At 45.9% G+C, this 26,060-nt stretch overlaps 3 protein-coding genes across 3 annotated transcripts; 2 read left to right on the top strand and 1 right to left on the bottom strand.

Annotated features, from left to right (window-relative positions):
• Nucleotides 1-4,283: 4,283 nt before the first annotated feature.
• On the bottom strand, nt 4,284-9,928 carry LOC142892305 (cyclin-dependent kinase 5 activator 1-like). The gene is made up of 3 exons (XM_076032344.1): nt 8,385-9,928; nt 6,544-7,185; nt 4,284-5,875 (listed from the first exon to the last, which is right to left on the bottom strand). Exons 2-3 carry the CDS (start codon nt 7,054-7,056, stop codon nt 5,384-5,386), a joined length of 1,005 nt encoding a protein of 334 aa, XP_075888459.1. The 5' UTR covers nt 7,057-7,185; nt 8,385-9,928; the 3' UTR covers nt 4,284-5,383.
• Nucleotides 9,929-11,237: 1,309 nt separating this feature from the next.
• Nucleotides 11,238-14,158, top strand: rpain (RPA interacting protein). Its single transcript, XM_076032343.1, has 7 exons — nt 11,238-11,413; nt 11,525-11,716; nt 11,895-11,967; nt 12,400-12,502; nt 12,619-12,682; nt 13,722-13,862; nt 13,948-14,158. The coding sequence occupies exons 1-7, from the start codon at nt 11,342-11,344 to the stop codon at nt 13,975-13,977; spliced, it is 675 nt and encodes a 224-aa protein (XP_075888458.1). The 5' UTR covers nt 11,238-11,341; the 3' UTR covers nt 13,978-14,158.
• A 569-nt stretch (nt 14,159-14,727) lies between these two features.
• On the top strand, nt 14,728-24,701 carry LOC142892307 (26S proteasome non-ATPase regulatory subunit 11A). The gene is made up of 13 exons (XM_076032350.1): nt 14,728-14,879; nt 15,598-15,699; nt 16,081-16,277; nt 17,156-17,213; nt 17,391-17,585; nt 18,195-18,339; nt 19,457-19,517; nt 20,107-20,169; nt 20,270-20,395; nt 21,365-21,400; nt 21,946-21,997; nt 22,158-22,301; nt 23,273-24,701. The coding sequence occupies exons 1-12, from the start codon at nt 14,789-14,791 to the stop codon at nt 22,298-22,300; spliced, it is 1,269 nt and encodes a 422-aa protein (XP_075888465.1). The 5' UTR covers nt 14,728-14,788; the 3' UTR covers nt 22,301; nt 23,273-24,701.
• Nucleotides 24,702-26,060: the final 1,359 nt, after the last annotated feature.

Below are 26,060 nucleotides of genomic sequence, written 5' to 3'. Positions count from 1 at the left end.
ATGAGACGAGACTTTTAAAGATTTTCCTTTTAATATAAAGTACCTGTAACAGTTGATCAAATTATTCTTATTTCTCACGTACATATTCATACATCCACATAATAACAGACTGCAGCATCAGCACTCCAGTAACACTAGTAGCCTTGATCTTTGTTCAACATAACTTCTTGTTTACACAATGAGCACAAATGAAAAGAAAGAAAGAAAAACTCATCACCTTTTCATCGTCATAAGCTTAATATGTTACACGATAGTTGTTGTTTTTGTTTTTTTGTTTTTTTTGTCTTGTACGTGTGGCAAGAGAAAATATGGCACGTATGAGTTGATCAGTGATGACAGCGTGTGTTGGCAGGGTGTCGTCAACACCGTACCTCCTTCTAAACCCAGAAAAGGTTCATCGAGAAAACGGGACTTGTGTCCCAGCTTCTTTGTCCTTGTCTCTTCTTGCACAGCTGGATGGACAGGCAGGCAAAGGTGAAAAACAAAAACAAAATTATCATCATCATCATAATAATAATAATAATAACAATAATAATAATAATAATAATAATAATAATAATAATAATAATAATAACAACAATGAGAAATCTCAAGGGATCGTCACCCCACTGTTTTACACAGAGATCCATCAAAGTTCCTCTTGGCTGTTAAAAAGCTGTCCTCCGACATCCACATGGAGTCAAATACACAGAACAATAATAGTGTGGCTGTGTTATCTACCTGTAAAAGGATTTCAAATTTAAACGGAACCACTTTTCTACTAGTTAGAGAGACAACCCATCTTGTTTCTGTATGTAAAAGCAACACACATTTTACCAATGGAAAAATACCCTAACGTTTCGAGAACTTAAATGTGCCGGGCTTTAATGGCATTTATTTGCTAAGGAAAAATATGCAGTAACTGTCAAAATTCTGCCCAAACATCTTCTCGGCTAAAGAAAGCAGAAAAGCTTTGATCTTAGGGTTTGGGGAATTCATGCAGTGCTGGAAGGATATTAGAAAACAGAAGGTTATGAACTAGCGGATCTCTCACCTTTTACCTGAAAACTGCACTTCTAGCAAGAGCCACCAAAGTTAGTTAGGTTTGCCAGGAAAAAAAAATACCGTAGTTATAGATAGAAGGACTGACACATTTCCTGCCCATCAACTGCATGTAGCCCTTTTTACACAAGGAGTGAGCATTCAACTTTTCTGTGCGAGAGAAAGCATTTAGGCTGAAAACCAGCGGGATTGACCAGCTGCAGCCAAAAGAAATGAGAGACTCTTGTCCAATTAAACAATGTTCAGTGTTGTTTTGAAACAACTGATCAGCCAAGTCGAATTTTGAATCAATTATCAGTGTAAACCATTCCTTGCGTTGTACAGAAAGCTGGATGAGGACAAGACCATCTCTGCACTGATACTGTGATGTTGTTGAATCACAGCATTTTTTTAAAAATTTATTTTACAATTTCCGGTTATCATTAAGACTTAAGCTCACCGAATGTCTCGTCAAAAAAGAGAGGATGCCACCTCAATACTTAAGCTTTAGCTCTTCATCTAATTGGCCTCCCTTCAATTTGGATCTTTAGGTACAATGAATGAATATAAAAATCACAACTATACAACAGTCTGCTTGGGAATGCCATTTTGGAGAAATGCTACGACTTGTGTACTGTTCAGCCCGTCAGAAACAGTTTCGGAAGAAGGCCTTGTAAACAAGCTTGTTCGACATGAATTCATTCATTGTGTGCATATTTATCTGGTGAGGTCCGACTCTGCATCAAGGCTACATTGTTGTTTTTTTTACAGCATGGTTCCTACTGCAGCCCAATCGGTTATCATCCCAACACGAAACACCACGAGGGTTAAATCACCAGCTGCATCCCAATTTGTCCCAGTTTGTCTTGAGTTTATCGCCACATCATTCCTAACGCGGCGAAAGCATGGAAATGTTGGTTCTTGAAAATTACACAAGAGCGTGCCATTATCTAATATAGTATTTTTTTTTTTTTCCTCCTGTAATTACAAATACAGTAAGAGAACGCTGAATGCTCCAAACTTTGGATGACTCCAATTTTGGCTTACATTTTGCAAAGTGACACATAAAATGTTTTCAATGTGTATACAAACCACAAATCTAATTCCCCTCCCACATTGCCTCAGCAAAGTCCACGTAGAGTCTCTGACATGATGTCGCAACATTGCAGAGAAAAAGAAAAAAGAAAAAAGAAAAAGAAAACCTTGCTTGTGAATCTCCTTACGGTCCTTCTTGTCTTGTTCCGCAAGCCTTGAGTTGGCTCGTGTTCGTTGTTCATTCATCTTCACCGTTTCTCTCCGTATGAAATGAGTCATTCAAATGATATGGCACAAGATCTCTGCCCCCCCGCACCAGGGGGGCAGAACTTTTCTGAGATGTGGCTTCAGTTAGACTGACTGATGTAACATCATCAAGACACCAGCAAAGTCACTTCCTTAATGGAGGGAGAGTCAGGTGGCTTTGGAATGCGAAAAATATATTCTGATGATATGATGATATGTACATACTATAATTTCTTTTTAAAGTAACTTGTCTAAGGAGGAAGTGCTAGGTTCGAAGTAAATACAGCCCAATATTTAAGCATTTTGACTCCAATCCGGACATCAGAGATTTCAACCCCTGTTCTTTACTTTGGAGGATTCCTCTCAAATGTCTCTTTTATGAAGCTCCAGGCCCTAACTTCACAGCTTAATTTATGCCTGCCTTAACTGAACAGTGACAAACAAGGGAACCACTCCAACTTAATACGGGTCTTAGAGGCCCCTGAGCACCATGGAACCTTCCTGTCGAAGGTTCTACTCGCTGACCCCTCGATTGCGTCGCCGGTGCCTGAGAGTCTCCCGGATGTCACATCACTGAGTCTAACTCCCGGCAGTCCCGGCACGGCTGTCGCTCAGTCTTTCCTGTGACACTTGGTAAAGGTGTGCCCCAACACAAAGCAGCATGCTAGGAGAACCTATAGAAGCACACATGCATGTCAAACAACTAAAACCACCGGTCTCTAAAAACAAGGAGAGGACCAGCTCGGAGCAGGGGGTCACAGGTAGGACAGTGTCTCTGTCGTTTACAGTTTGTTGCTTTTGTTTGGGGGGGTGGGGGGCTGGGAGGTGGGAGATAATGAATGGAGGAAAGAAGAGAGAAGAAGGGGCGGGGAAGGGAGGCCGGGGGGCGGGGGAGGGGCATCACTAAGAACAGAGGAGGAGGTCCCTCGAGCCAGCAGCGACAGCGACATCAAAGCACCGTTCCAACAAAGGAAAAGTCACGTCTACGCTTCTAGCGTCAGCTCCCACACCTGCAACATATTCACATTTTCTTTTACCCTGACGTGTGCGGTCATTGGTCGAGGCAGATCGAACAGGTCTAGCCTTCATGCAGCACTGGGTGTGCAGTCCTTCTTTCACTCTCCCTCCTTCTCTCAGCAGATTGTTTTTTTCCCCCCTTGTGGTCTTTCAGCACAGCACCAATATGGACTGCAGGAAGAAAGTGCAGGGGGAAGTATTGGGGTGAACACAAAAAGAAGAAAAAAACTCCCCATGTAACATTTACCGTAGAGGGTCTGTATTGCATTTTCCCAGGTTTTTGTAAAAGTAAACAGCTTAGAGAAGGGCTTTTTTTTTTTTTAATGATTATTAATCTAAGCCTGAGGGATAAGCATTTCATACTCTTAAAAAATAAATAATTTATCTCCTGATTCACAGCAGATTACGCCGGATAATCCCGAATACTACCTTCAAAGTACCGTGCTTTGTGTAGCTTTGTGTCAATGAATTACTCCGCCTCGGTGCAACAGCACCGTCTTAAATTTCACTTTGCGACAATTTTTGCAAGACGTCGCCGTGCTGAGGTTTGATCCTTTCGCACGTCTCCGTCGTGGGATTAACTCAACTGGACCTTTCACCAGTTTTGGTGAGTGCAATAAGCTCGGACAAGACAAAGGGTCGGGGGGTAAGGTAGTGTGGAGTTGGCAATAAGCAGGTGGCCATGTGCAACAAATGAAGTGACCTCATGCAAAGGGGCTCTTGTCCTCGGTCTGTCCTTTCTCCATCGTGAATCATCGCATCGCTATCACGCAGCATCGTCTCTACGCATCCGCTGCCCCTTCATAAATCTCTGTTGTCTGGTGTTTCTAAACGTTTAAAAAAATACAGATAAAACTTCCTGCGACAGATGCAGCTTCCAGTTTGACAGGACACAACTTCCCCGCCCAGAGGCTCACAGACGGATTTTCAGATATCAAATCCGAGACGACGTCTTTGATTTCATTTCACACTGATTCTACAGCCAATCAGCTTCCATTTGGAATAAAGAGGCAGGAGGTACGACAGAGGCAAAGTCGTGACCGAAGCTGGGCAGAAAAACCACGGAAGTTACCATGAACTGTACAGAATGGCTGGTGCTACTGAGATTAGCATAGATGCTGCGATCAAGGCAGTTTTGTCAGGATTGGATGGCATTCTCTTATTGGTAGATTTAAAAAAACACCACTGAGGCCTTTTGTGGTCAACAACTCATTTTCACCTTACTCCTGACTCACTGTGGCAGTTGGTCAGTGAAACATTGTGTCTGACCAAAAATCGGTCACTTGTAACTAATGTGGACCCACGCACCAGTAGGAAGTCTTGAGCTGGATAGATTGGCAGTAAATTAAAAAAATATATATATATACATATATATATATATATATATATCAGATTAGTCTGCTTGAATTTGATTTTCAGAGGACTGGTGAGGTCACCAAGTTTTGCCTCTCCTTCACAAACCGTTTTGGCAGATGGAAACGTGATACAAATCCAAAGGATTTAGAAAACGCCCCATCTGGCGCGCCAGTTTGAGCTTCCTTGTTTTGGGCTCCGTCAGTAACACTGACACGCCTCATTACCAAGCAATCGACACACGATAGCGCTGCCCGAAAGCAAAGTGTCGCCTCATTCTGAGACGGAGACCACGTCAATGTATACAAGTGGCTTACCGACCGTGAGGAGCAAATCTGATTCGGCCCTGTCAAAGGATGGGTTGGGCGCTGCCTCCTGCACCGCAACGACCCCGACTTGATCTCCTTTGTTGTGTGTAATGTGCTTTGTAGTCCAATTGCTGCCTTCAGGTGAGACTTTGCAGTTCACTGACTGTCCCTGCCTAAAAGCCTGTTAGCGTTTAAGTGGCTCATTTGGTCTCCGTTACCACCAGGAAATTAGATTAATGATAAACCAGTAGAGACACCAGACAACAGCACCGCCCCAAGGATTCAATGCACTGCACGACATATAGCTAGCGTGTCCGCAACTTTATACCTTTAAACATCTTTCTCTCCATCCATCCTTCCTTCCTTCCATCCTTCCTCCCTCCCTCCCTCCTGCCCGCCCCCTCTTATCGATCGAGGCCTATGAGGAGTTTGGTCTTCTCCTCCTCTTTCTTGCTCTCATTCTTCAGGTCAGCAAACACCTGGGTGAAAAAGTGTGGATCAGTGTTGATCTGGAGCATCTTGCCGCTCATGCGGTTGATGATCTCCAGGCAGCGGTCCCAGAAGGCCTCCTTCTCCGCCTCCACCAGGAAGGGCTTGAGCGGGTAGGAGATCTCGTTGCCCATGTACGAGTAGGACAGGTAGAGGCAGGTGAGCAGCGAGGCCTGCAGCTCGCGCTCGGAGGCCACCTCGGAGGACACCACGTCGCGGCACAGCATGTAGAGGAAGACCACGTTGGCCGGCGTGATGAAGCCTTGGTCCTGCCAGCCCTGCAGGAGGAGCGAGCGGTCCACGCTGCGCAGCCACAGGACCGGGTCTGTCGGCGACAGGCGCTTGAGGCGGTAGCACCGGCGGCACAGGAACTCGCCGAGGCTGCGCATCAGTTCACTGGTGGAGGCCTGCGGAGAGACGAGGAGGGTGAGGGGGGGAAGCTACACAGCATTGAGTCTGACATAGAGAAGCTTATTAAAGATAATATGTCTAGTTTTTGGAAATTTTTTTCAGAAGAAACAGCGACATCAAGGGGTTACATTTTGGATTGCGGCACTCTTTCGCTCGTCCTCCCTCACTGTCCTGAGCTTGACAGTGAGCTACAGTGGTCTGTGCACACAAATCTGTATGTATATCATTTACTGTGTGTGTGTGTGTGTGTGTGTGTGTGTGTGTGTGTGTGTGTGTGTGTGTATATACATACATATATATGTTGTCTATTCATAAGAATATACATAGACGAGAGTCTTGCTCCCAGTTAGCTGCCATCTTGCACCACCATATTTCTAAGGAAGCCTAGTGTAGACAATCCAGTCCGCCTGCTGGCATCCTTTCATTTTCAAGGTGAACACTGGCGTCCACCAACGAAGAAGAAGGGGGGACGAGGTATCTCGATTTCTTTGCGGAGGCCACCGTAGTTCACTGGCAAGCTCGGGAGAAGGAGGGTGAGCGAAAGACTAAAATCTGACCGCTAGATGGTAGAATTCTAGACACTGTACCTTTAAGCTTCTACCAAGATGAAAATCATAAAACTTTACACACTGGACCTTCAAGTCAACCTTCAGTGAAATGTTACCTGGACAATGACGCGTTTCGGTGTGCCAGCCGCGGTAGCCGGTTGGATTCCGGAGCCTGTGAGGGAATTCTTTTTGGCAGCAACTGTGACTACATTAGCCAAGGTCTTGGAGATGGGCAGCTGGGAGGAGGTAGTGGTGCCGGTGGCTGAGGGGTCCTGGCCAGACGAGTACGACGAGAGGTTAGCGCAAGACTGAGACTTTTTCAGCTTCAAGCTATCGGAGCCTGAGTTGGCCATGGCGGTGGCGTTGCCATCCGGAGAGCTCCCTTTCCCGCCATCGCCGGCGTCCGACTGCAGCTTCTTGGAGCCCTTCCTCTTCGCCGAGACGGCCACGATGCGTTTCCACGGCAGGACGTTGATGATGGAGGGGCGTTTGAGGGACTTGGCCGCCGCCGCAGCGTCCTTTGCGTTCTTGCTGTTCTGGACGGCCGTGTAGTGGCCGACCGTGGCCGGGCCATCTTCGAACAGGACCGCCTTGCGGTAGCTCGGGGACAACGACAGCACTGTACCCATGGCGCCGGCGTGAGACTTGACAGCGGGACACAGGAAGGATGAAGCGGGGAGGAGATGGAATAAAGCTTTCTGATCGGTCTACAGTCAAAGAGCTTTGAAGGGGGTCGTCACGTCTGTGGAATATTGAACCTGTGCGAGGAAGAAAAAAAAACGGGACGCGGCATTTTCCATTAGTTACCCGCACAGTTCGGCCAAGTACAAACAGTTGAGTATTGACAGCCAATTTGTTAATTCCACCTAATTTGATATGTATTGATCGTTTGGTCTTTCCTTCCTTTTGAAGGTCTTCCACACTAGGTGTCGCTTCAAGAGCTATGGATAACAGTCAAATAAGAACTACGCACAGGAACCAAGCCACCCTCTGCTATTGATAAAGGTGATATGAGGGGAAAGAAAAGTACTAGTAAATGACTGTAAAGAGAACGGGTCAACTGTGTCAAACTGCAGAAGATCTGAACTTCAATTTTGTCATTGCAATTAATGCATTTTGCTGAACCTCACAATACTTCTCGGTCAAGTGAGTTTGCCTGACATAAGTCCACTTGCACAAATACACTTTCCCATGATGCCACTGTTTCCCAGCAACCAACACCTGAGCTCTGAAAGAATATAAAAAAAATGTTGTTGATATTTTGCATATTTTGGGACAATTGAAAGTCGCAAAGTTCATTCTGATATACAAAAATACAATCCATCAAAAATATAGAGGACTTGATTTAATCCACGAGCGCTTTTTTTCCTCCTGACATTCCTTCACAGCGGCGCAACAAACAGCACCGAGTTCATGCTGAACATAAGGACGCCTGTTGTGCATCCACCTGTCAAGAGAAATTGAGGTGTGCCTCGGGAAGAGACCACTGCTCGCATCTGCCTTCTCATGAGCCTTTATGTCTGTTGTTTTTTCTTTCATTATCAAAAATTTATGCTGATATCGCACGCAACCTCTCTCTCTCTCTCTCTCTCTCGCGTCAAGCGCAACTCGGTCCTGCTCATCGCTATTATATAAGAGCCAAGACGAGGCCACAGAGGCAGGAGAAAGAAATATGCGCAAGCATCCATCTTAGCTTCAAAATGGAAGCCTTGAAAACAGCTTCTCCAACCTAAGGCCGTCTTGGGCCTGTGCGCTCGAATCGAACGTATACCTACAGGGGAAAAAATATATAAATCCAGAATTATCCCTTTCATGCGACACAAATCGCCACAACACGCCAGAGAAAACCTTTTCTGCAAGGTATTAATCAAAGCCTTCAGGTCCTCCAGGATGATCAATCATATGTTGCACTACAATAAATCGCGCAACACGCATTCAAACGGCGCTGCCCTCTTACCTTCTTAACAATTGTCTCTTCTTGGGGTCTCCATACAGGTATCACACCTTGACCCCCTCCGGCTGCTGCGGTCAAAATGTGAGAACGCCAACCGGCGACAGTGTGTAGGGTCCAGGCCGTGGAAGAAGAAGAAAAAAAAAGAGGCTCGCTCGGTAGCTATGGAGAAGCTGCCTCAGCACTGTGGGCCGACAGGTTCGTTCTCCCGGAGCGATGCCGCCGCCGCCTCCTCAGACCTTCATTTACGTGGAAGTCTGCGGCTCCGCGACGGCGATGCAGACGGTCGGCGAAACGTGCTCGCTCTCGTCGCTGGCGGAGAGGAAGATGTCTTCCATTGAGAGTGGAGGAGGTGTGTGGGGTGGGAGATAAAAAATAAATAAAAAAAAAAATCTCCACGGTCACGGCCGCTACGAATCCCGCTTGTGCGACGCTTCACGGTTCGGTGGGTCCTCCCCTCATGGAGGTAAATAAAACATCGGCCCCGAAAATCTCGATCAAAACAAAGGCGGAGAACGCCGAGATGTCAAGGATCGAATCAAGGAGGAGGAGAAGAAGAAGAAAAAAAAAATGGCCACTATGAATTCCAAAAATAGACGGCAGCTTAAACCCTCAGATATGAAAATCTGCCAGCAAGAGGAGGGGGAGGAGGAGGAGGAGGAGGAGGATGCGGGCATCTGCAGTTATTCGGGGGTTGGATGCGGGAGAGGATAGGCGCGCTCTCATTGGCTGCTGCCGGGATGCTGCCGCCGCCGCCGTTGACCGTCGCTGTCGCAGCCGCGCCGCTGAGGCCATTGGCGGCCGCCGCTGCGGGCTGCAGCCGCTGCAGCCTATCAGGAGGGAAGCGAGGGGGGTCGCTCTCCGAGGTGCTGAACCAGACCGGCGCTGGTGTCAAAAAAGCTGCTGTGCCGCCGAGATGGGAGGGGGAGGGGGGAGAGTGGTGTGGGGGGTAGACCCCCTCCTACCGCCCCGCTGTGGCTGAGCGCGAGGAGGATTTTATGAATCACTCCAAGTGGGACGAGTCCCACGCGTATACTGCAGAGCAACGCGCGCAAGTGCTGCTGCTGCTGTGATGATGAAAGAAGAAGCTCCCGCCATTGTTCTGCTGTGCGTGCCTCGGCTTCCCCATAATTATGCAACACGTGTCGTTTAAGCTCTCTACAAGACCGTTGTTTACGATTTAGCCTGTGTCGGGTTCTACTCGCCAGCATCAAAGCCATGTCAATTCGGGTGTTGCTATGAAACTTGTCCAGCGAGAGCACGTCTGGCTTTGTCGGCAACACGAGTTGCTTTGAAAAAAAAAAGAAAAGAATCAGTGGGACAATTTGGAGTTGAGGAGTTTATTCCCACTGCTTTCTAAAGTCCTTATTACTGATAGTTATAAGACAAAAGTGAAATCACAATTTTTGCCAGCTGTGCTCATCCACTATCCATTCATCCACCCATTTTCAATACCCGCCTCTTCCTGAGCTCAGGGTAACGAGGGTCTGCTGGAGTGTCACCCAGCTGTAATAGGGCGAAGGCAGGGTGGCACCCTGGACAGGTCGCCTCATCCACTAATGCAGGCAAATGCAAATATGTATATTAGATGCATTTAACTGTGATTAACGTATATGTGAGGTGATAAAGTGTAAAAAAAATAATAATGATAAATTCAAAAACGAAAGAGAACTCTGCATTTAGGCTCCTATACAGTCACCTCTTTGAGACATGTGTTCTGGCCGGTGCCCTTGATCAAAACACAGAAAGACCTTGGTCTAGAACACCTATAGCAACCTCCCACTGGCTGCTGACCTCTCAGGAGAGCGGCTCAACGACAGCAAAGCAGTTCTTTAGAGGACAATTGTACATACAACCAATAAAGAACATTTACCTTGTATACTTTCTGAATGAAATGCTGAAATTAAATATAATATAAGTTAATATAAGTAAAAATAAGATTTTTACTCAAAAAGCAGTGCATATTGTCATTATTGCAACAACATAATGTTATTTTATTTGTGTCCTTCATTATTTCCATTATAGACTTTTTTGTATTCATGAATTCGTATTTTGCTGTTAGGTATTCACCTGTTTGTACACTAATAATAAAAACAAGATGTTAATTACTTGAAAAATTTATTGTAATTAATTTTCTTAGATACAAAATGGAGGCAAGTACAATATATTCAAAGCTAACGTTGACAATTTTCAAACATAACAAGTTGACAGATGACAACAGGCTTCCAGTCTTTTTCCCCAAAACAATTTTGACATTTTGTTTAAATCTTTATAACTGGAATAAACATCAACAAAAGTTTTTCAAAACATCTTTTTGAGGAGTTCACCTTGTGCACTGACATTGATGTTCAGCAGCTTCATTCTTCGGCTGCACAGTATTACAGCCATGCATGCCTGTGATTGTGGGGGTTCTTTCTAGTTAGTGCATAATTTAATTTACTTGTAGTAGTGTGTTGCCTGGTGCAAATTAAGCAATTTGACAAAGGGAATGACTCTTGGCAAAGACTTAAAAAGGGGGAAAGCTATTGTATCTTTACAATAGCATGCTGACGCATGAGAGGTCTCAGACTTCTCCTTCCCTGTGTTGATGTATTTCCAGCACTTCAGAGGGAAATAAATCATCAGGAAATTAATTAGCAATAAATACAACTATAACTAAATTAATGGGAGTCAAGTAGTCAATTTGCGATGGGTTTGATAAGCTGCTTGTGTACAATTGGATCCTTTTCCTCAAGCAGAACAAGAGCCGCTGACCATTTAGTAAGTGTATTCGAAAAATTCCGACCAAACTGGCTCAAACCAGCGATGTGTATTTTAGTTTCAGTTTGGACACTGCAAATCCCAGGGTGCAATTCGGCGCGGCGCACGTCAACTTCCGGAGCGCTGGGTTTAAAGGTGAAATGTTCGGTCTCCTTTCAGTTTTGACCAGTGCGGGTCTGGACAGCTTGTAGAAACACGTTTAGATGGATGCTTTGGACAGACACCGCTCGCTGTATAAAGGGACGACTCCACCATGGAAAGAGACTTACCGCAAGGTCTGAAATCATTAGTCGAGCTTTCTGCTAGCTAGCTAGCTAGCCACCGAGCCGCTAACTTCAGTGCGCCAACTTTATGAACGCTGTGTTTGTTTTCTCTGTCTTTCTCAGCGCTGTGTGGACAGACTCAGAAACAGTCGGTCCCGGCTGCTGGAGAAGTTTCGTCAAACGGGGGGCAGCCAGCAGCGCAGCGGGCCCGGGTCCTCTACCATCGTCCAGGAGGTAATGGAGGAGGAGTGGACAGCCTTACAGTCTGAGGACCAGAGACTACCCTCTCTGTGGGGACCACAGGGCATGGCAGAGGTCAGTCAACTCTACTAGTTGTCTCTCTCAACTTGACACACCATCACTGGTACATGCATGTATATATATCTATCTATCTATATATATTTTTTTAAAGAATACAAATAACTGGAGTCATAATATGCAGCTAAATAATACGGCAGATCTGAATGAATGCATTTATTTTGTTCCAAAACAGATGTTCAGTGTCATGAAGGAGTACGACGAGCTGGCGTTCCTTGAGGAAATCCAACAGGAGCTCAGGTCGCAAGGTAGGACACTTGTGTGGGGAATCACGCTCCCTCCTGCAACAAACACACAGTGTTGTCAGAAAGCTTTGTGGCGTCACAAGGGGCTCATTAATACAGTTAAATGCAAAACTACAAAACTTCTGTGAAAGTGAAATTGTGCAAAGGAGGAAATGAAAAGGTTATTCTCTGTGTTCTTGTATTGTTGGTGTATACATTTTTTTAATATTGTCGAGCAGGCTGTACACACCGCTGCTCACTGGAAAGTGTCAGTGAAGTGAATTTTGCATAATGTGTGGCTTTTAAAACCACAATAAAAGCTCAGAAGTCTAATTTTAAATGCTACAAGTGTTTACACACAATGCCATCAGTGTTGATGTCTCTTCATTCAGAACAGATTAATTAAGACCCGAGGAGGACCATTGGAGTCAAGCTTGTGTTTTTCTTTCACTCCAGAAATGAGCATGATCGAAGAGCACCTGCAGTTTGAGCAGCGGTACATTTCGTCTGTGGTGGAAGGGCTGGGAGAGAAGCACGTCATTTGCCCCATGTGCCACACGTGAGTCCAATGGGGTTCCTGAGTTTGACATGAAGCTGTGGCCAGTAGTAGTAGCGGTTTCAATACTCTCCGGATGCTTTATACAGTTGTTCACTCCTGTCACGCTTCTTCTGCAGGAGGAACTTGAACATCAACAGCCATTTCATATCCTGCCTGTGTGGCCTCTACCTCAACACTAAGGTAACGTGGTGGAGTTTTTGTTCAGTTGGAATGATTTGAATTGACCCACTCTCACGTAAAAAATTTATTTATTTTTCTATTCAAAATCAGTCACGGAACTAAAGCAGCTACACATTTAAATTGGTTTCTTAACTGTGCACGGAGGCAGAAGCTGTAAAAGCCCTATAACGTTGAAATTTATTCCTCTAGATTTAACAGTAAACCTTTTTATATGGACCCAAACAAGTTATGCTTCAACCTGAATATGGAACAAGCAACGCTTAATACTATACAATATATAACTTCATATATCGCACACATGCATGATCGAATTTCAAATTTAAAAAAAATGTAAATGTAAACAAAGGTCGTACGCCTCTTTTTTTGTACTTGCAGCCTTCTGATTTAAATTGCAAAAATTTTGCCACAGGCTAGTAATACATTTACAAATAAAACGACAACAATAAACCATCCATCCATCTTCTATACCCGCTTATTCCAATTCAGGGTCACGGGGGTCTGCTGGAGCCTATCCCAGCTATCATAGGGCGACACCCTGGACAAGTCGCCAGTTCATCGCAGGGCCACATAGAAACAAACAACCATTCACACTCACATGCACACCTATGCACAATTTAGAATATTCAATTGACCTCACATGCATGTTTTTGGAGTGTGGGAGGAAGCGGGAGAACCCACGCAGACACAGGGAGAACATGCAAACTCCACACAGAAAGGTCCCAGGTCCAGGCCCCGGGAATCGAACCCACGACCTTCTTGCTGTGAGGCGGCAGCGCTAACCACTGCGCCACATTTGCGCGTGTGTTTATAGTCTGTTAAAGCAAGTAGTCTGCCAGAATACCAACAGAGCATTCTGGGATTTGTAGTATTAGCCATACATGTGCTGTATAATATTAGCGGGCCAGCTCCACCATGCATTAAATACTGCCTTGCGGGCCAAGTATAATTACACTGTGGGCCAAATTTGGCCCGCGAGCCAGAGTTTGACACCTGTGCCCTATATCATGCTTCGGTGCCTCGTTCTTCCCTTTGTCTGTAGAACCAGAACATCACTCCCGACGTCCTGCAGGGCCTCCTCGAGTCCCGGGTGTCGGAGCATGCGGAGAGCTGCCGTCAAAACCCTCTTTTCTCCGTCACCCCCAACACTGATGGTCCCTCCAACCTGCTGATCAGCTGCCAGGTACTGCAGAGCTCTTCCTCTTTTGTCACTTCCCGCTTCCCGTCCATTGTGTGTTTATTCATCTCTTTTCCACCTCTGCTTCCAGATGTGCGACTACCTGTCTATCGTGTTGTAAAAAGCAGCACAAAAGCATCAGATGGGGCGAACACTAAATCGTATAACATGTCAAATGTTTTTTTTCCCCCAATTGTTTATAGCTCTGTTTTCTAAAAATAAAGTATATATTTTTATTTAACATGTAAATATTGTTTATTGTATTAACAGCTGCTACACTCAAAGAACAATAAAAACATCAACACACAATGTTTATGTGAATGCACTTCTTGGGGAAAACTACTTATTTGCATTTCTTTGACATCACAATCTTGTACAATACACACCTTAAAATGTAATTTTTCATCTCTGACATATCTATTCGTAGTACGGTACATCCCAATTGTTATATCAATTAGCGATCTTGTTTTCGTTTATAACATTTTTTTTTTTTTTTTTAAATCGGCGAGTATACATTTTCAGATCAACAACAAAAACAAGAACTTTCACCTTGACACCATGTAAAACAAGTATTTAAGTCACACTGACTCCTGATGAATGTAGCTCTGATCTCGCGCTACCCAAACCTGGAGAAATGGATCGTAATCATTATATCAAAAACATTCACGTCATTCATTACAACCTATTAACAAAAGGTGCTAATCTAGTTGTTGTATCGCTGAATATAATTAACATATTTAATCTTAGTAATATTGTCCCAAAGGGATTATACATTGAACAATTAGAAAGTAAGTACATCAAACAATCTGAATTCGGACGCGCAAGTTCTTCTGAAGAACTCGGCCAGAAGGGGGCGCTGTTGCCACGACCGTGTCAACCGGAAAACGTCTGGCTGTCAGAGGCAGAGCGTAGCGGAGGCAGCCAGAGGAAAGATGGCAGCCGCGGCAGTGGCTGAGTTTCAGAGAGCACAGTCTCTTCTTGGAACAGACCGGAATGCCTCTATCGATATCTTACACTCAATTGGTAAATATTACCCACACAACATGGCGTTTGAAAGGAAATTATTTTCCACGCAGACACCAAAGCTGTACACGTCCCTCCTTATAAAACGTGAGCCTGTAGTTAGCCGTTGTGGCTCCTAGCTAGTTAGCGAGCTGAGCTAAGTGAGCGAGCACAGTGCCGGTAGGTCTGTGTTCTCTGAGCGCGCACAGTGAGTCAGCAGCAGCAGCGGAGCGATAGCCGCCTAGCAGCTACACCGGCTAGCCACGCTGTAGCTAGCCGCTTCGAGGCTCTTTGACAGGCGCTCCGCTGACAGCTGGCGAGGCAACGTTCTCCTCCAGCCAGGTCTGTTAGCGGCTCTGTCAAATCCAGCCGAATGTCGGGCCGTCAAGGAAATGAGTGCAGCACCGTGTCGTCAGTTGAGCTGCTCTTTAGATGATGATGATACTAACTTGGGTTCATGCCGTTGAACAATGACATGTCATTCAGCGACCATCAGATGCTGGCCGTTAGCTGTTGTTAGCGTTTATTGTTTGACAGGTGCGGTAGTTTTGCTCTCCGCTTGGCTGCATGCCGACCAACTTGAGTCGACACAACCTGACTTTGTTTCTGTGTAGACAAAGGCGCGCACGGCCTCGACATCCCTCTCAACTGCGCTGCCCCCCTTGGCCAGGTCATTCTCACACCAATCCCACTCACATTGTTGCCGTGTGTGTGTGTGTGTATGTGTGTGTGTACACAGTAAAGCGGGACATCCAGGAGAGCGATGAGGAGGCGGTGCGTGTCAAAGAGCAGAGCATCCTGGAGCTGGGTGGACTGCTGGCCAAGACGGGCCAGGCTGCAGGTAACACAGCATAATGCCTTATCCTGTGGATTTCTAAGCGCATCTTCTCATGCTTGACACAGCACGGTTTTTAATGAATAAAAAGCGGGCCACTAAGATCATCTCTTGCATTAAACCTCGCTGAAAGATGCTGTTAAGTGTCCAAAATTATTTTTGACAACGATCTGTGATTATTAAACTGAATTTACGCCTGATATGTTTCTCTTTTCTTTTCTTTTCTTTTTTTTTTGCTGCTATGGCAAAATATTCGACACTGCATCGCGAACACACAAAGCTGGCTTCCTCAGCGAATTGCGTCGTTTTTGACGCAATTCGCTGAGGAAGCCAAAAAAAGTCTTCCTTTCCTCCGAACTTCCTAACTTCTTCTCAACTCATTTCCAGAGTTGGGGGGTCTGCTGAAGTACGTGCGCCCCTTCCTCAACTCCATCTCCAAGGCCAAGGCCGCCCGGCTGGTCCGCTCCCTGCTGGACCTCTTCCTGGACATGGAGGCCGCCACGGGCCAGGAGGTCGACCTGTGCCTGGAGTGCATTGAGTGGGCCAAGGCGGAGAAGAGGACCTTCCTCAGACAGGCGCTGGAGGTCAGCTGGGGTTTTTTGTTGTGTTATCGCCTCGAGTCAAGCGGACAGGCAGCAGCTGAGAATTGAAACCACTTGACTTTAGGGTCTTTCCTCCGTTCAAACGTGAAGGAAATATTCATTTAAACTAGGAAAAATATGATTGATTGTAAAAAATAAATAGATAAATAAAGATTAAAAAAAATCTCAATTTGAAATGGTGACGATTCTGTCACATTTGTCTCCATTTGGGACAAGAACGCAAAAAAAAAAACAAAACAAGCGCTCCTACTTTCTCACTCAGCGAATGACAACGCAACAGCGCACCACATGATGCAGAACAGCGAATCCGGTGGCAGGTGGGAAAAACATCCACTGCGTGAGAAGCACCGTCTCACCGACCTTATAGTGTGAGCTCGTGAAACGCTCAGAAAGGAAGACTTTTACTGCCACCAAAATGAATTTAGACGAGAAGACGTCAGCCTGTGCTGAGATCAAAATAAAACCCCACTGTCCTGGAACCGCAATAGAGATCACGTTTCGTGGCCTGGAAGTTTTTCGGCCTGAGAGAAGACGACCAAAGTCAAAAGAATGTAATCGCACAGCACCGCAAGGAATCACCGTGGCCGCGGAGCAGTTTGCCGAAGCTTGGCAGAGAATCTTTAACCAGTTGAGACGGATGCTCAAAGAAAAAAAAAAAAGAAATAAAGAAACTGTGAGGTGTCTCAATTCCAATTTTTCCAATTCCAATTAAAATCGTGATTCTCGTTTTTTTTCCAGAATCGTGCAGCCCTAGTTTAAACACGTTGTATGTTGATGCCGACAGAGATCCTCACATCCCTGTTGCTCAAAGACGGATTCAAACGACTCATTTTGACCACTGTGTCTTTTTCTGTCCTCAGGCTCGTCTCATCTCTCTGTATTTCGACACTAAACGCTACCAGGAGGCGCTCCAACTGGGTAAGGTTGGTTTGCATTGAATAAATCAAATCAAAATCTGCACCTTTCCAGGCCAGTTCTCGTCCTCCGTCCAGAGGTGGGGGGGATCTTTGACTCCTCCCGTCCTCAAAGCAAAATAACCAAAAAAGCAGCTTTGGCTTTGAACTCGTTCTCTTCACGCTCCTCTCTTCCCTTCAGGCACACAGCTGCTGCAGGAGCTGAAGAAGATGGACGACAAGGCCCTGCTGGTGGAGGTCCAGCTGCTGGAGAGCAAGACCTACCACGCACTCAGCAACCTGCCCAAGGCGCGCGCCGCCCTCACGTCGGCCAGGACGACCGCCAACGCCATCTACTGCCCCCCGAAGCTGCAAGCAGCGCTGGACATGCAGTCGGGTAAGGCTGGCGACGACGTGAGACGATGACGAAGCAAACTGCTGAACTATTAAATGATTAAACAGTCGAACTTGTTGGCGCCACGGTGTTCACAGTTTAAATTGCAGATGATTCGGCAACTAAATCTTCATCTCCGCCTTCGGCCATCGTGGTGGCAACCGGGTCTCCGGGTTGAGTTCAGTCTGTGACGTCCTCAGGGCTTCTTATCCAATCATCCAATCACAGGAACGTATTGCCAGCTAGCCGGCCTCGGCATCGCAGACTCAAGATCTGATTGGCTGTCGCAACTAACGGTGTTCCGTCCACTGACGGCTGGACAGCAGCCCGCAATGTCGGTTCTGCTGGCCCAAGGCCGATTTCTTAGAACGCGACAACGCAAGCCAGCTGGAATATGATTGGATGAGAACTCTCGCGTCATATACAACAATGGAGGCAACGCAACCAAGTAGATTTTAGACGACGTGAAAAGAACAGACAATGGGAATAACTTTATTATCGTATTTATGGGGAAAATTCCTTTTTTCAAAGTGAGTTCAGGCCAGCCGAGGAGGTTTAGCTGGTCCTGACGCTAACGTTTCCTCCCCCCCCCCCCCCCCCCTTGTAACGTAGGCATCATCCACGCGGCCGAGGAGAAGGACTGGAAGACGGCCTACTCCTACTTCTACGAGGCCTTCGAGGGCTACGACTCCATCGACAGTCCCCGAGCCATCACGGCCCTCAAATACATGCTGCTCTGCAAAATCATGCTCAGCTTGTGAGTGCCGCACCCCCCCCCATCCGCAAAACACCTTTCGGGCTTTGTTTCTAAATTTGCTGAATTTTAAAAAAAAAAGATTTATTATTATTTATTTTTTTATTTTTTTACCCCAAACTCTCTCTAGACACAGGCAGCCCTCCTTCACATCCTCTCTCAAGTCACACACATTCAGGCGAAGTGGTCGCTCTAAATCAGGGGTCACCAACACGGTCGCCCCCAAGAACCACACGAGTCGCCCGCAGGCCTGTTCTAAAAATAGCTCAACTGGGTCTAAAATGGAATTTTATTCCTTTGCATTCTTTTGTTGTCGCACTTGCATTTGTGTCGATTCAAAAATAACGATAAAGATCAAATTGTTATAAAAAACCAAAACATTTTATTATGCATGAAGTCGTAGAGTAGAGAAGTTTAGGTGAACTCTGTGATTAGTAGAAATGAAGTGTTGAGTATTGACATTATCTGTATCCTCCAACCTTGTTCGGTCATTGTCGATAATTACTGTGAGAAATGAACTGGATCAGTGTCCTCACATCCATGAGTATCATGAATGATAATACAAGTGAAGGCAAACTGAGGAAATGTGTCACTCCGGGAGATTGTAGCACACTGGTTTCCCTTCGCTGGACTGCTTGAAAAGGTCGTTGACCCCCGATCCAACACGTCTGCAGGCGTTTGCACGAACACACTGTTGGTCTCGCTGTGTGGCCCGCAGAAATACCGCCGCCTTGTCCAGGGTGCAGCCGAGCATTCCGACCCCGACCCAGCAGGGACGGGCCGCAGCGAGCCAGAGTGCAGGGGAGGCTCTGGCAGACCAAGACCGCATGACGCGCTTTTTTTCTGCTGCTTCCTGCTTGAAAATGATTATTTGTTTGAAAGGCAAGACGAGCAAGGCGGCCATGAGGCGTAGCACCTGGCCACTGTTGCCCTCTGTGACATCACACTGGGCTCTCGAGCTTGAGCGGACACTTTCTGGAACTTGACGGATGGAACTTTCACATCCGAGGGCAGATTATTGATAAAACATTACATTAAGCCAATGTATCACCCAAACTGTCCGGTCGCACTGTCTGGACGGTTGAAGCTTCATTGGATTTTCTTTATGTCTCCACTCCAGGCCGGAAGAAGTCCAGGCCCTCGTCAGCGGCAAGCTAGCTCTGCGATACGCCGGCAGACAGGTACCATCACCTTCAAGATCCCAAGAGTTCCATCTTAGTCCCTTCAGTCGGACCGCACAGTAGTGGACGAAAGTGTTTGGACACCCTTGCATTTTTACTCAATCCCAGTTATTGAGAATTTTTCTGTGCGCTTCAAAGTGCAGAGTTGCGTCAAAGGCACATTAAACAAAATGGGAAATTATTGAGCAGTTTACTGTTGATAAGGCAAAACGAGAGGACATTTTTTGTTCTGGGTTCTTGCACACTTGATGTGTTTCAAGGGGACGTCCTCTTGCTCAAACATCCAGTTGCGAGCTGGACGGATCAGTGCACGTGCAGCATGTGACACTGAAATAAGGCGCACCTGGAGACTGACGACGGATTCCTAGCGCGATGCAGCACATGACGAATGCATGGCGTGTCCAAATCCTTTTTTTCCACCGGCGCGTAGTGCAGGGTCGGGGCAAACTCTTTGAATGATGGCCCACTGTGGGGTCTAAAAGTTGACAGAGCATGCTTTCCATGACTGAATACCCTGCAAGAAACTCTGTGTTTATCGTGAGATGCGTTCGTGTCATGTTGCAACCTCCTGTCGGATTCCTCTTTGCAGACGGACTCGCTGAAGTGCGTGGCGCTGGCCAGCAAGAACCGGTCGCTGGCGGACTTCGAAAAGGTTTGTGTTGCAATGTTCATGCTTGGTTTCTGCTCGCGGTGCCTTTTTTTTGCCGGCGGCCGAGTTGACGGTGTGTCCCTCTCGGGTCCCGAACCTCCAGGCCCTCACAGACTACAAGTCGGAGCTGAGGGATGACCCCATCATCAGCACCCACCTGACCAAACTGTACGACAAACTGCTGGAGCAGAACCTCATCCGGGTCATCGAGCCTTTCTCCAGGGTCCAGGTAACCACTCTGCAGTTCCACATTGGCAATTTTGCTTTAACCATCAGAATTCAGTGATCGTTTTCAGCGCATTCTGCCACACGCGGTTAAAGTTCTTCCACAAACGGCAGTGGGAAAAAAGTTTTCGGACGCCCTTAAAATTTTACTTAATCCCACTTAGTTATATATATTTTTAATTCTCTGGAGGTGTTTGGCAGCATCAAAGACACACAAACATATGGGAATTATTTGGTTTGTTATTGTTAATAAGGCAAAATAAAATAATTAAATTCTTTGCTCTTTTTCAACGACTCAATTACTCTTCAATTTGTTTTTTTTGTATTTCTTGCACCCTTGATGTGTTTCAAGGGACGTCATGTTGCGGACACATGCAGTTGTTGCACTAAACAAACTGCACTGGGTGACTGAAGACTGTTTCCCAGCGCATCCACCTCCACGAGTTGGAGACACTTTCGGCTTCTTTGGCACAGCGCTCAGTTTCACTCCGACGTTAACAACAGCTGCCGAGTGTCTTCAGCTCACGCCTCTATAATGTGAAAGCCAATCGGCAGCGACCTTAGGTCTTGACACGCGGGCAAATGCTTCATGACGGAAAGATTTACCCTCGTGGATTTTGCAATTTGGCACCGAAAATGTATAAATTTTTCGATATTGGATGAGATCGGAGCCACAAGTTCAGTACGCAGCCATAGTTTAAAACCGGTTTTCTCATAACAGTGGATCCACAACTCCGTGTCGTTATGGCTCATCTTCATACAGGTTGGATACTGTAGAAAAACGCCTTGTTGTTATACAGAGGAAACCCCCATTGTTCTCCCTGCAGCAGTTACCCACGTGTGAATAAACACCGTGACCATTTAGCGCCTGCAGTGCCGAGTTGATTACAATTTATTTCTCCTGGTTTTACAAAGATCTGAATTTACGATTCTGAAATCCCCCCCCGTCTGTTTTTTTTCTGTCCTCTTGCAGATAGCGCACATTTCCTCCCTCATTAAACTCCCCAAGGTAAGACCCCGCCCTCTCACTCCCACCGTTCCCGCCCCTTTCCAATGCACGAGCGGCCTGCGTCGAGGTATCGCTCCAAACTGGGCATGCAAATGATCGATTCATTCATTAATCGAATGATCGATTAACGATTAATTGATAAGTGCAGATTTTTCCGGAGGACCTAAATTTCACAATGAAAAATGTGTAAAGAACACATTATTTAACCCTTGAATGATGTTCAGGGTTCAATGTGAGCCATTATTACATTAGTGAACAGTAAAAACACCATAATGGGTCACATTTCAACTTTAAAGAAAAAAAAAAAGTTGTTTAAAAGTAACTTGTTCTAGGTATATTGTGACCATCACACTATCTAGAGGTGAATTGCTCTTTGCTGCCACTACACTGTTATAATGACATTAACTGTCCGTGTAAGAAATGTTCAATTAACTGCGATTAATTTACTTTAATCGATTAAATTTTTAATCGACTTTTAATCGATTAAGTGTCAACATCCCTACTGGAAACGCAATTCCTAAAGTCCTGTTTCCGATGGTCCGCAGGGAGACGTGGAGCGGAAGCTGTCGCAGATGATCCTGGACGAGAAGTTTCACGGTGAGGCCCCCCCCCACGCCACCCCTTCACTCGCACAGTGAATTTTTGTCGTACGTGTCCGTGTTTTGTGGACGCCTGGCCGCAGCGCTTTTTCTTTTTCTTTTTTTTCTTGTTTCCCGGGTGAACTGAGCTTAAGAAGCGCTGGGTGTCCCTCACGCAGGTATTCTGGACCAAGGTGAAGGAGTGCTGATCGTCTTCGAGGAGCCGGTGGTGGACAAGACGTACGAGGCGGCGCTGGAGACGATACAGAACATGAGCAAAGTGGTCGACTCGCTGTACAACAAAGCCAAGAAGCTCACATAAGGTGAGCGCTGAAATATCCAATCAGATCAGATGATCTACAACGGCCTAGTTTCGTTGCACAGTTGAGTACAGGGGTCACCAAAGGTCGCCCTCCCAGCAGCCCTCTTCGGAAAGTAGCACAACTCGTTGAGCTGCGTCCGAATTTTGATTTTCTCCAACCTTGTTTAGTCGTTGTTGATAATTATTGAGAACTTATTGACGTGATCAGTATCATTAATAATAATATATAACTGCGAAGGTTTGCTGTTTCAGTAGAGTGTAGCAAACTGGTTGCCCTTCATATGACCCAGGACCAGTGAAGTAGCTCTCACTGGTGACGCCTGGTTTAGTAGTTTGAGCGACCAGCTGCTCCGTCCAGCGGACGGCTGTTTCTTTTACATTGCGACAGCTAACCCAAGCCAAGCCAACGCAGAAATAATGACGCAATTTGTTGTGCGTGAAATGCAGTTGGCGATGCAAGAGTGAAAAAAACAACAACGTTAGTGTCAGCGTTTATCCAGACGGCTCAAGTACAAAACTGCATTTAATTTGCATGTTGGTTGGTTGATTGAAAAAAATAATGAATAATGAAATCTAACATTTAATATTTCAAGACAAACACAGTTTTGTAGCACTAAACTTGGCCAAAATCATCACTTTGATTTGACACACGGTGACTAATAGAATATGTTTTTTTTTTAACGCGGGACTCGCCCCCAGCGCCCCACTGCGTCCCTACTTATAAACATCAACACATGGCCGCGGCACAACCAGAACTCAACTTTTGTTTTGTCCACTAGATGGTGCTAAGTGCGATTATAAACGTTATTTGTCAAAAGAAGCTGACGGTCCTCCGCTAGTCAAGACGGTGGAAGGTGTTTCCTAAGCAAAGATGCCACCGTCCAGTGTTTCACCACCACATAATATTCAGCTCTATTTAATAACAATAGTTTATCCCCCCCCCACCCCCTCCCTCCCCGTCTGCCTCCTCAGATGGCTGCAACTCATTGGCTCTGCTGTCCGGAGCAACGTCGGCCAGTCACACCTCCAACACATCGATCGGCGTCGGCTCGAGAGGCGGGGGGGAATTGGAGGTGGGGCGGGGAGGGGGAGGGGCACCAGAATGATTCCACGTCGACTGGCCCCCCTCCGCCCCCCCGCAGCACCCCACTGCCCCCCCCGACAAAGCCAACCAAACGGCCGACCTGGCGACGAAGGAAGGGAACCGGAGCCGACGACTCTGTGGTCTGAAACCCCCCCAACCGCTCCCGTCACCCACCATCACCCCCCCCCCCCCCCCCCCCCCACCCAAACGGTTTCTCTTGTACATGACTGTACAGACAAGCGTCGTACCCTTCGCACCCTTCTCCCTCCCCGACCCACCGTTTCTCTCTGCACTGGCCATCAGGGAATCTTGTAAGATAACAATGAGAAAAAACATGCATATACAGAACTTATATATATATATATACACATATATATATATATATATATACACACATGTATTATACACGGAGAGACAAACAAAAAAAAACCAAGGAATCGTGCTCGGCCCGTTCTTTGAGTGTAACTGGGACCTGATGGAGCCGTCGCCCCACCACCACGAGCTCGGATCCTCCACCTCCGTTTCGCCAACCAGCCGTGATCCCTGAAAGACATTTGAGCCCCTGCGGCCTGGAACAATCTCCTCCGCACTGTTACAGAAGAGATGCTTCTTCTTCTCCTTCTTCTTCTTCTTCTTCTCCTTCTTCTTTTTCTTTTTCTTCTTCTTTCTTTTCTTGCGTCTTCCGCACCCAGCGATTCTCTTCCCCCCCCCCCCCGGACCTGGTTGTTGACCACAAGTGCTCCCGTCGCTCCATCGCAAGACATTGTGGGAGGGAGGGGGTTCACTCCTTGGGGCTCTTCTGCAAAGAGAGGAAGAGGAGGAGCCCCCCCCCCAATCTCTCGGCCAGCCACTCCTCCTCCTCGGTGTTTGTACATAACGTTGCCAAGCCGTCTCTGCTCCTCCAAGGCCTGATGTGTTCTCTTTTTTTTTTTATATATATATATAGTTTGGTCAGAACAAAACAGAGCGGACCCGACCGGACTGGACCCCTGCCACCAAGAGCGTAGTCTGTCATATTAAGTGCTTTTTATGCGCCCCGCCCCCCTCAAACCTCCACCCCGCCTCCTCCTCCGTTCTGTGACCAGAGCAGGGACTCTGCGGTCTGACACGACTGACTGATGGTCTGTTTGAGAAAAAAAAACAAAGAAAATTAAAAAAAAAAAAAAAAAGGGCCGGATTTTGCTTAAAAAAAACTATTAAAAAAAACAACAAAAATCAAGGTGTACATTTTTGGGAACTTAATTTGCAAGGACGTAAGGGTTTAACATATATGACATAGAAAGAGACAAGATGCTAATAAAAAAAAAATTCACCTGCTGCTTGTGTGATTTTTTTTCAAAGGGTCTTGGAAAACACAACTACTAATCCCGCCCTCTAAAACGGGCTAGCAATTGATAAAACACAATCTGATCAGCTGCTATAACACACTTTAATTGTGTACTTCATGTATTTGTGTATTTGAAGCCTCACATGAATAATTGTACATTTATACTATTATTATATTAAATGCTATATTATAGCTTAGCCCCCCTTTCACCCTTTTGCTGGTCCTTCCAAATGTTGTGAGGGAAACACCTGTTCTGAAAAAAGTACAGCAAGCAAAAAGCCCCCAAAACAAGCTCAGGCGAGATGACTCACAGGATGTTGACACCTTTAAAGAAAACCGTTAAAAATCGACTTTGCATAAAATGCAACTTGTGATGAAGATGAAGGATAATAGTTTAGTTATTGTTAATTAGTTATTGAGACTTTAGGGCTGAACTGTGAGAAAGTTTTAATCTGCAACAAACATATTTTACTTTCAATCACAAAATAGCCCCCCCTCCCAAAGCAACAGCTCCTGTTAGTCCCAATGTCTCATGAGGGACATCTAGTGGTGAAACTGTGGCCCAACCAGATGAAGATATGAAACTAGTACAACTAGTTCAAGTGCGCCTGTGTGATAATGGGCCCCTGTATCCAGGGGCCGGTGGTCTCACTCACACACACACACACACACACACACACACACACACACACACACGGCTGCGGTGTTGTCCCCCAGAGGGAGCTTGTACACGCCTCAGACTTTATTGCAGGTTTATAGGGAGTTGTTTGCCTCCCCTGGGGACATGGGAGAGTCCCGGGGCTCATGTCAACACATGAAGAGCAGGAAGGGCTTCTTCCTTTCTCGCTTTCTTTTTTCTTTCTTTCTTTCTTAAAGCGCAGCCCCGATTAACGGTATCGATAACCTGCCTCCCCCTGATCTCCAGGGGCGGCAAAAGCACTCACATTCTGTACTTGAGTAAAAGTATGGACACTTGTTCAAAATGAAATAGTCTGGTAAAAGTACTGATTCTGATTGTACAGATTCTGGAATGTACTTGAGTTAAAAAGTAAAATTTCTATACATATATTATGTATTTACAATTCATAAAACCATATATTTGTGATAAGCCGAGGTAAAATCTGATCCCGTTTTATGTTTAAACAACACAACAGCACAGTTCAAACAGCTCCACTTCAAGCAACAACAACGCAGCAACTACAGTAATAATAAGTGAATGACTTTTAACAGAATTTGTGTAATTTCAACACTTTTAAAGACAAAAGTAACGTTTTCCGATGTAAGAAGTAGTGTGTACAAACTTTTGTGTATATACATATATATATTTATATATATATATATATATATAT

This window comes from Nelusetta ayraudi, unplaced genomic scaffold (assembly GCF_046127955.1).
Source record: "Nelusetta ayraudi isolate G7.1 ecotype Tasmania unplaced genomic scaffold, CSIRO-AGI_Nayr_v1 ptg000034l, whole genome shotgun sequence".
Classification (NCBI taxonomy): Eukaryota; Metazoa; Chordata; class Actinopteri; order Tetraodontiformes; family Monacanthidae; genus Nelusetta; species Nelusetta ayraudi.
The sequence above is the reverse complement of the archived record's forward strand: the minus strand, read 5'-3'. Positions and strand labels throughout refer to the sequence as shown.